Genomic DNA, 10,084 nt, shown 5'->3' on the forward strand with positions numbered 1-10,084 from the left:
GACTTACCACAGGACAGCCTCCTCCTCATCGACCTCATTGCGTACTTGACTAGGGCCAGCTTCATGGGAGTACAAATTGCAGTCGCACAGCACCCAGGCTTAGAAAGGCTCCACGCTTGATTTCATGGCCTTCTGTTATAGTCTTGAAATTCTTAATAATTTTGGAATAAGGAGACCCACATTTTCATTTTGCACTGGGCCCAGGAAATTATGACAGGTGCTGAAATTGACTTTCACTTCTGTTAATGCGGGGACAGGACCCAGCCATCCAAGCTAATCCCTCCACTTGTGCAATGAATCTCATCATCTTAGTCTTTTCAGGAACTCTATCCCTGTTAATTATCCCTTTTTTTAGCTTCTGCATCACAAATATCTTTCTTCTTCCCTTCAATTTACAAACACGCTTTAATATCTTTTTGTCTGTTTTTAGAGATGGGGTTCTTGCATTGTCACCCAAGCTGGAGTGCAGTGGCACCATCATGGCTTACGGCAGCCTTGAACTCCTGGACTCAAGCCATCCTCCCCACTTCAGCCTCCAGAGTAGCTGGGACTACAGGCTCACATCACCACGCCCTGCTGTTTTTTTTGTTTGTTTTTTTTTTGTGTTTTTTTTTGGTAGAGATGGAGTCTGTGTTGCCCAGGCTAAGTCTCAAACTCCTGGTCTCAAGCACTCCTCCTGCCTCAGCCACTCAAAGTGCTGGGATTACAGGTGTGAGCCACCATGCCCAGCCCTGTTTTTATATTATTATTCCATGGCCCCACTTTCTTCTGCTGCTACCTCTCCAATTTTCAGCTCTCATTTGCAGCAAACTTGTTTGCTTGTTTTTCTACTCCCTCACCTTCCATCTCTCTACAGTATATTCTAGTCTATCTATTCTTCTTTTTTTTTTTTAGACCAAGTCTCACTCTGTTGCCCAGGCTGCAGTGCAGTGACACGATCTCAGCTCACTGCAACCTCTGCCTCCCAGGTTTAAGTGATTCTCAGCCTCCCAAGTAGCTGGGATTACAGGCACCACTATGCCTAACTAATTTTTTTTTGTATTTTTAGTAGAGGGGTTTTCACCATGTTGGCCAGGCTCGTTTCAAACTCCTGACCTCAAGTGATCCACCTGCCTCGGCCTCGCAACGCGCTAGGATTACAGGCATGAGCCACTGCGCCCGGCCTATTCTAGTCTATTTTTTAAAGGCTCTGATATGGTTACAGTGCTACATATTGCCAAAGCCAGTGAGCCACTATTATCTTACTCAACTTCTCAGGTGCATTTGACACAGTTGACGCCTTCTTCTTTCCTTTTTTCCTTTAGGTTTCTCTTTTGGTTGGAATTGCGTGTTCCCCACTTCAGACTAGAGACTTCTCCCTTTAGATTAGAGATTCCTGGAGTTGATCTGTGTCTTCTCCCTCAGACTGAGGGCTCTTGAGGGCAGGGCCTTGCACTTGCACGGGCCCATCCTAGGCACTGGGAGCAACCCCAGCAATGTCTTCATAGCGTCAAATACATATTTTTTTTTCTTTTAACGTGCAAAAGCAAAATTCTAAAATTGCAATTGGTTAAGACTACTATTTCTTCCCACTCTATCTCACTTTCCCTTGAATCAGGTGATATCAGAGATGCCATGAGGATTTGGTGATCCAGCTAAGGTGAAGTTGAGTTGGAAATACACTCAGTTTGGATTGATTTGGTGGGATATAGCTGGGTGGCTGGCAGTCACTTTTGTGTATAGTTAAGTCATTGTGAGCTGTCCTGGTGTGTGGAAAGGGCTTCCAGGAATATTCCTACCATTTGCTGTACCTCATGACCCTTGCTGTACAGGATCAGAAGTCTTATCCCAATATAAATGATTCCCAAGACAACTGGAAGTATGTGAGCAGTGAAAGAAACAAGTTTATGTGTGGAACAAGAAGCAGATCCAGGCCAACTGCGGAGGCTCATGCCTGTAATCCCAACACTTAGCAAAACATAGCAACACAGCAAAACCCTGTCTCTACAAAACAATTTAAAAATTAGCGGAGTTAAATAATGAGTTGATGGGTGCAGCACACCAACATGGCACATGTATACATATGTAACAAACCTGCACGTTGTGCACATGTACCCTAGAACTTAAAGTATAAAAAAAAAAATTAGCGGGGCATGGCAGTGGGAGCCTGTAATCCCAGCTACTCAGAAGGCTGAGATGGGAGAATCACTTGAGCCTGGGAGGTCAAGGCTGCAGTGAGCTGTGATCACGCCACTGCACTTCAGCGTGGGTGACAAAGCCAGACCCTGTCTCAAACAAAGAAAAAAAAAAAGTAGCTGGATGTGGTATTTCATGCCTGTAATCCCAGCACTTTAGGAGGCCGAGGCAAGTGGATCACTTGAGGCCCAGAGTTCAAGAGCAGCCCGGCCAACATGGTGAAACCCCATCTCTACTAAAAATACAAAGATTAGTTGGGTGTGGTGGTGTGCGCCTGTAATCCCAGCTACACGGGAGGCTGAGGTAGAAGAATCACTTAGGCCGGGTGCAGTGGCTCACGCCTGTAATCTTATCACTTTGGGAGGCTGAGGCAGGTGGATCACCTGAGGTCGGGAGTTCGAGACCAGCCTGCCTAACATGGTGAAACCCCATCTCTACTAAAAATACAAAAACTTAGCCAGGCATAGTGGTGGGAACCTGTAATCCCAGCTACTTGGGAGGCCGAGGCAGGAGAATCTCTTGAATCTGGGAGGTGGAAGTTGTAGTGAGCCGAGATTGTGCCATTGCATGCCAGCCTGGGCAAGAAGAGCAAAACTCCATCTCAAAAAAAAAAAAAAAAAAGCTGGGTGCGGTGGCTTATGCCTGTAATCTCAGCACTTTGGGAGGCCGAGGCGGGCAGATCATGAGGTCAGGAGTTCGAGACCAGCCTGGCCAAAATGGTAAAACCCCATCTCTACTAAAAAATACGAAAAATCAGCTGGGCGTGGTGGCAGGCGCCTGTAGTCCCAGCTACTCAGGAGGCTGAGGCAGGAGAATTGTTTGAACCCGGGAGGCGGAGGTTGCAGTGAGCCGAGATTGGGCCTCTGGGCCTGGGTGACAGTGAGACTCCGTCTCAAAAAAAAAAAAAAAAAAAGAATCACTTGAACCCTGAGGCAGAGGTTGCAGTGAGTCAAGATCACTCCACTGCACTCCAGCAGCTGGGGGATAGAGCATGACCCTGTCTCAAAAAAAAAAAAAAAAAAAGATAAATCAAGAATAATGGACACCAGATTCCTCAGTGTGAAAGACAGGAAGTATAAATACACAAGGGGCAAAAACTAGAATGAACCCCATGATATGAGCTTGGAATTGGAGATGATAGTCTGAATTCATGTTGTTTAGTATGTATAATTATAGAAATAAATATAATTGTAAATGTGTGTGTGTGTGTGTATGTGTGTGTGTGTACACATTCATTAGCTCTAGGAAGGACTGGGAGTAGTGACCCTCATAACAATGAACAGTTCTGGTTTCTTCTTTTTTTTTTTTTTTTTTTGAGACGCAGTCTCACTCTTGTCGCCTAGGCTGGAGTGCAGTGGTGGGATCTTGGCTCACTGCAACTTCCGCTTCCCAGGTTCAAGCGATTCTCCTGCCTCAGCCTCCCAAGTAGCTGGGATTACAGGTATGCACCACCATGTCTGGCTAATTTTTGTATTTTTAGTAGAGACAGTTTTGCCATGTTGGCCAGGCCGGTCTCAAATTCCTGGCCTCAAGTGATCCGGCCACCTCAGCTTCCCAAAGTGCTGAGATTACAGGCGTGAGCCACCATGCCCAGATGGTTTCTTTTATTTATTTATTTTTATTTATTATTAGTATTTTTAGAAAGAGTCTCACTGTGTCTCACCCAGTCTAGGCTGCAGTGGCATGATCTCAGCTCACTGAAACCTCTGCCTCCTGGGTTCAAGCGATTCTCCTACCTCAGCCTCCCGAAAAGCTGGGACTACAGGTGTGCACCACCATACCCGGCTGATTTTTGTATGTTTAGTAGAGATGGAGTTTTGCCATGTTGGCCAGGCTGGTCTCGAACTCCTGACTTCAGGTGATCCATCCGCCTCAGCCTCCCAAAGTGCTGGGATTACAGGTGTGAACCCCCACATCCAGCCCTATTATTATTATTATTATTTTGAGACAGGGTCTCACTCCGTTGCCCAGTCTGGAGTGCAGTGGCACTATCTTGGCTCCCTGCAACCTCTGCCTCCCAGGTTCAAGCTATCCTCCCGCTTCGGCCTCTCTAGTAGCTGGGACTACAGGGGCATGCCACCATGTCTGACTCATTTTTGTATTTTTAGAAGAAACAAGATTTCACCATGTTGGCCAGGATGGTCTCGAACTCCTGACCTCAGGTGTTCTGCCTGCCTTGGTCTCCCAAAGTGCTGGGGATTACAGGCGTGAGCCACCACGCCTGATTTTTATTTATTTATCTATTTTTAGTCAGGGTCTCACTCTGTTGCCCAGGCTAGAGTGCAGTGGCATGATCACAGCTCACTGCAGCCTTGCCCTCCTGGATTCAAGGAATCCTCCCACCTTAGTCTTTCAAGTAGCTGGAACTACAGGTGTGCACTACCTACCTAGCTAATTTTTGTATTTTTCTGTAGAGATGGGGTTTCACCATGTTTCCAAGCTGGTCTTGAGCTCCTGGGCTCAAGCAGCTCACCCACTGCAGCCCCCAAAGTCCAGATTACAGGTGTGAGCCACCGTGCCCGGCCAGTTCTTGGTTTTTTAGTATGATTCTAGTGCCTACTTCATGCTTTCTAAATATTATTTTCCACTAAAAGATTGAATCAGAGCTCTTTGGAGTATTGGTTGATTCCAGGGGCTGGAAAAGTTGATATCTTGCTATATCAGAAAGCAAGTGTTCCAGGAATTATGGAAGCAGGCCAAAATGACACAGACACCAGCTTGAAAGGGTTCCCATTGACCACATTGATCAAATAAATATAAATATTCAGGGTCTAAGGGGAGGTTTTGTGTGTGGGGTTTTTTTGTTTTTTTTTAGACAGAGTCTTGCTCTGTCTAGAGCAAGGCAGGAGGGCAGTAACACAGTCATAACTCACTGTAGCCTTGAAGTCCTGGGCTCAAACCATCCTCTTGCCTCAGCCTCTCAAGTAGTTGGGACTACAGATATGCCCCACCACACTGGCTAATTTTTTTTTTTGGTAGAGATGAGGTCTCACTGTGTTGACCAGGCTGATCTTGAACTCCTGAAGCCTCAAGTGATCCTCCCACCTCAACTTCCCAAAGTGCTGTGATTACAGGCGTGAGCCACCGTAACCGAGTGTGTATTCTATTCTTAAAGAGGGTCCTCCAAATCGTAACCTTCAGGCCCCATAAAACCAATATCCACCTCCAGACATTCTTGTCACCGTTTTAAAAATGAGGAAACTGAGGCACAGAAAGAGAAAGTGATTTGCCCAAGGTCACTCAGCTAAGTGAAGCAGGATTTGAACCCAGCCAGTCTGACTCCAGAGTCTGCTTCAAGGGGACACTGTGAGAATTCAGTGAGATTTAAAGACATGAAAGGAACTTTATAAATTTAAGGATTAAGACTAATAATCAAATGAAAGAGGTGTGCCTGTTTGTCCACTGGTGCTCAGCTCCACAGAGGAAAGGGGCAGAAAAATCCTCCTACCGTATGCCAGAAACCACTTGGAATTTAACAACCAGGACCTCATTTTGTCCCCATGGCAGCCCTACAGCCAGGCATTATTGTCCCAGGGAGGCTTATCGAGGTTCAAGGATCAACCCAAGTCACATAACCGAAAAGTGATGGATTCTGGAGCAGATGCCAGGGCTAGTGATGCCAGAGCCTCTCTCTCCCCATCCAGGGCACCAGGCTGCCCAACAGCATGCAGCAGAAGGCTTGCCACACTGGACTGGCCAAGGTCCAGGAACATGACACAATCAAGGGCCTCTCCACCTTCTCTCATCCCCTGTGCTCCACCATCTGAGAAAGATGCCCGGGACAGAGGAGCCACGTGGCAGCAGAGCAACATTTCTGCCCAGATCACAAGTGGGCAACGTCTGCAAAGCAGGCAGCAGCAAGGTGGGGGCAGCTAGCCACAAGCTCTGAGAATCTCAGGCTCTGGCTGTGCAATTGGGCCAGTGGGTCCAGGGAAACAAACAAGGACTTTGGAGTCAGGCAAGATCTGGGCTTTGCCTTCCTGGTGGGATGACCTTGGGCAAGTCACTTTAGCTTTTTTAGTCTCATAAAGTAAGAATCTAGCCTTAGGAAGAGGCTGCCAATATTAGAGTGGGAAGGGCCTGACACATAATAAGTGCTTAGAGAATGGCAACCATATATATATATATATATATATGTATATATATACACATATACATATACATATACATATATATATTTTTTGAGACAGGATCTTGCTCTGTTGCCCAGGCTGGAGAGCAGTGGCATGATCTCAGCTCACTGTAACCTCTGCCTCCCAGTTTCGAGTGATTCTTTTGCCTCAGCCTCTAGAGTAGCTGGGACTACAGGCACATGCCACCATGCCCGGCTAATTTTTGTATTTTTAGTAGAGACGGGATTTTGCCATGTTGGCCAGGCTGGTCTCGAACTCCTGACCTCAAATGATCCCCCTTCCTCAGCCTCCCAAAGTGCTGGGATTACAGGCATGAGCCACCGTGCCCGGCCGGCAACTATCTTTTATTATAATTCTGTGAGTTCTCAGCAGACCTGGCCTTTCAGGAGTGGTAGGAATCTGGCTGGGGATAAGGATTCTGAAGGACCTTATTCCTGCAGGGGGCCCAGAACTGGAATCAGAGGAGGAGGCCTCCTAGACTGGACAGTGGGCAAAGTCCTCCCAGCCCCCAGGGTCCTGGCTCCCTTCCCTGTAGCCTGCTTCTGGCTGACAACAGAAGCAGGGCCCCAAGGTTAGGCAAACAAGCTAGTGATAAGGCACTTCCAGGTTGGGCCTTGCATTCAAGGCCCACCCAGCACTGGGGCTGGCTTCCTGGCTTAGCAAAAGCCCTAGTCTTTTGTGCACACAAGAGCGGGCACCAATGGGGACACCTGCTGATTGTGCACCTGGGGCCTTGGTGCCCTGGTACAGCCTGAGTTAATGACCTTGTTTATCCACTTGAGTCATCTGATAAGGGGCAGCTGAGTGAGCGGCAGGTGGCCCTGTGCCCTGCACCGGCCACTTCATTGACTGAGATGATATCAGCGCCACGTGGGGTTCCCAATGCCGCCTCCCCCACCACTTCCCCACCATTCCTGCCAGGGGCAATGTCTGTGTGTTTTTTTCAATGAACATGACTTCTGGAGTCAAGGTTGTTGGGCCATTCCCCCCGTTCCACCCACTGGGAATATAAATAGCACCCACAGCGCAGAACAGAGAGCCAGAGAGCTGGAAGTGAGAGCAGATCCCTAACCATGAGCACCAGCCAACCAGGGGCCTGCCCATGCCAGGGAGCTGCAAGCCGCCCCGCCATTCTCTACGCACTTCTGAGCTCCAGCCTCAGGGCTGTCCCCCGACCCCGTAGCCGCTGCCTGTGTAGGCAGCACCGGCCCGTCCAGCTATGTGCACCTCATCGCACCTGCAGGGAGGCCTTGGATGTTCTGGCCAAGACAGTGGCCTTCCTCAGGAACCTGCCATCCTTCTGGCAGCTGCCTCCCCAGGACCAGCGGCGGCTGCTGCAGGGTTGCTGGGGCCCCCTTTTCCTGCTTGGGTTGGCCCAAGATGCTGTGACCTTTGAGGTGGCTGAGGCCCCGGTGCCCAGCATACTCAAGAAGATTCTGCTGGAGGAGCCCAGCAGCAGTGGAGGCAGTGGCCAACTGCCGGACAGACCCCAGCCCTCCCTGGCTGCGGTGCAGTGGCTTCAATGCTGTCTGGAGTCCTTCTGGAGCCTGGAGCTTAGCCCCAAGGAATATGCCTGCCTGAAAGGGACCATCCTCTTCAACCCCGGTGAGCTCCCAGACACTCCTGGGTGGGGGGCAAGGCCGAAGCAGGGGCCAGCCAGGGAAGGTAGCTTCTAAGGGTTTGATATCTGTTATCTCATTGGGTCCTCATTTTCTTTTTATTTTTCTGAGACAGAGTCTCACTCTGTCACCCAGTCTGGAGTGCAGTGGTGCGATCTTGGCTCACTGCAACCTCTGCCTCCTGGGTTCAAGCAATTTTCTCTGCCTCAGCCTCCCGAGTAGCTGGGATTACAGATGGCCGCCACCACTCCCGGCTAATTTTTGTACTTTTTAGTAGAGATGGGCTTTCACCATGTTGATCAAGCTGGTCTTGAACTCCTAACCCCTCAGGTGATCCACCCACCTTGGCCTCCCAAAGTGCTGGGATTACAGGCGTGAGTCACCGTGCTTGGCCAGTCCTCATTTTCATCAAATAGCCATCTCACAGAAGAGGCACAGAGAAGCTAAGTGACTAGCTAAAGGTAACACAGCCAGGTAGGGACAGACCAGGATGGCAACTCAGGTCTATTCACTCCAGAGACTGGCCCTTGCCACTCTGCCTGAGAAATTTGCTCTGACCTTTACAGAAGGCTGTGGGGAGATGGGGTGGGCAGACACAGCTGTGTCTCAGTCACATCCTCAAAGGAAGGCTGCATGGTGAAGCTCTAGAGCTAAAACTCCTCTGTGGGTTCAGAAAGATCACAGAAGAGATGACTGAAAGGGGTGTAGGGAGGACAGGAAAGGAGTCTTTATGGAATTTGGCCAGGAGAGCGGCAGATGGAGACAGTGCTGTTTGTAATCTGGAGAGCATCTGAGATGAGAGTTCCCCAGGAGTCCCTTGTGGCACGCATAAATCGTAGTAATTAATTGTAATAATAGTAGCAAATACTCATATCACACTTACCATATGTTAGGCCCTATTCTAAGGGTTTTACATATACTAGTTCATTTAAATCTCATAAAAGCCTAGGAGACAGGTCCTATTAATATTATTATTCCCGTTTTACAGATAAAGAAACTGAAGCCCAGAGATTAAGTGACTTGCCCAAGGTCACCCAGCTAATAAGTGACAGTGCTGGGATTCATACCCAGGAAGCCTAATTCTTAACCATTACTCCACACTGCCTCTTCATAAATGGATGGATGAATACATTGAAAATTGATAAATAAATTACCTCCTCTAAAGGAGGAGGTAGTAGTGGGACCTCAAAGGCCGAGCAAAGGAGGCAGAGGGGTGTCTCTGATGGCCCAGATCTTGGGCCAGTCTTGTCCTTTGGTGGCTGGGAGTAGGGTGCTCACCAGCCCTCTTCTCCCTCTCTGCCCACAGATGTGCCAGGCCTCCAAGCCGCCTCCCACATTGGGCACCTGCAGCAGGAGGCTCACTGGGCACTGTGTGAAGTCCTGGAACCCTGGTGCCCAGCAGCCCAAGGCCGCCTGACCCGTGTCCTCCTCACGGCCTCCACCCTCAAGTCCATTCCGACCAGCCTGCTTGGGGACCTCTTCTTTCGCCCTATCATTGGAGATGTTGACATCGCTGGCCTTCTTGGGGACATGCTTTTGCTCAGGTGACCTGTTCCAGCCCAGGCAGAGATCAGGTGGGCAGAGGCTGGCAGTGCTGATTCAGCCTGGCCATCCCCAGAGGTGACCCAATGCTCCTGGAGGGGGCAAGGCTGTATAGACAGCACTTGGCTCCTTAGGAACAGCCCTTCACTCAGCCACACCCCACATTGGACTTCCTTGGTTTGGACACAGTGCTCCAGCTGCCTGGGAGGCTTTTGGTGGTCCCCACAGCCTCTGGGCCAAGACTCCTGTCCCTTCTTGGGATGGGAATGGAAGCTTAAGCTGCTTATTGGACCAGAAGTCCTACCGACTTTATACAGAACTGAATTAAGTTATTGATTTTTGTAATAAAAGGTATGAAACACTTGGAGCCTGATACTGTCATTTGTGCATATGGAAGGGACTGTCTCACCTCCAGGGCCTACCCTGCTGCTATCAGAGGTAGCCCAAGGGAAAAAATCCACAGGGTTGCTGGAGCTAATTTTCCAGGGAACAGTATCAGTTCACAATCCCATCACCTCATTGTCTTTATCCTCAGGGGAAGGAGGTTGCTCTCCCATTCCCAAACCCTTCACTAACCGCTCCCCTGGCTCCTACCCACTTCAGGCGCCCTCTTAC

At 49.2% G+C, this 10,084-nt stretch overlaps 1 protein-coding gene across 2 annotated transcripts; it reads left to right on the top strand.

Moving 5' to 3' along the window:
- Window positions 1-7,322: 7,322 nt before the first annotated feature.
- NR0B2 (nuclear receptor subfamily 0 group B member 2) lies at window positions 7,323-9,830 on the top strand. Of its 2 annotated transcripts, none has more exons than XM_063784049.1 (2): window positions 7,323-7,913; window positions 8,916-9,094. In XM_063784049.1, the coding sequence occupies exons 1-2, from the start codon at window positions 7,382-7,384 to the stop codon at window positions 9,005-9,007; spliced, it is 624 nt and encodes a 207-aa protein (XP_063640119.1). In that variant the 5' UTR covers window positions 7,323-7,381; the 3' UTR covers window positions 9,008-9,094. The 2 variants fall into 2 exon arrangements, with proteins under 2 accessions (XP_063640119.1, XP_001146990.1); XM_001146990.5 differs by lacking the exon at window positions 8,916-9,094 and adding an exon at window positions 9,234-9,830 and having other exon boundaries at window positions 7,332-7,913.
- Window positions 9,831-10,084: the final 254 nt, after the last annotated feature.

The sequence above is a fragment of the Pan troglodytes genome, chromosome 1 (assembly GCF_028858775.2).
Source record: "Pan troglodytes isolate AG18354 chromosome 1, NHGRI_mPanTro3-v2.0_pri, whole genome shotgun sequence".
Taxonomy (NCBI): Eukaryota; Metazoa; Chordata; class Mammalia; order Primates; family Hominidae; genus Pan; species Pan troglodytes.

Coding starts and splice junctions, on each gene's coding strand:
- NR0B2 (XM_001146990.5), top strand. CDS start 7,382: ATGAGCACCAGCCAACCAGGGGCCTGCCCATGCCAGGGAGCTGCAAGC. Junction 7,914..9,233: donor GACCATCCTCTTCAACCCCG/GTGAGCTCCCAG, acceptor CTCTGCCCACAG/ATGTGCCAGGCCTCCAAGCC.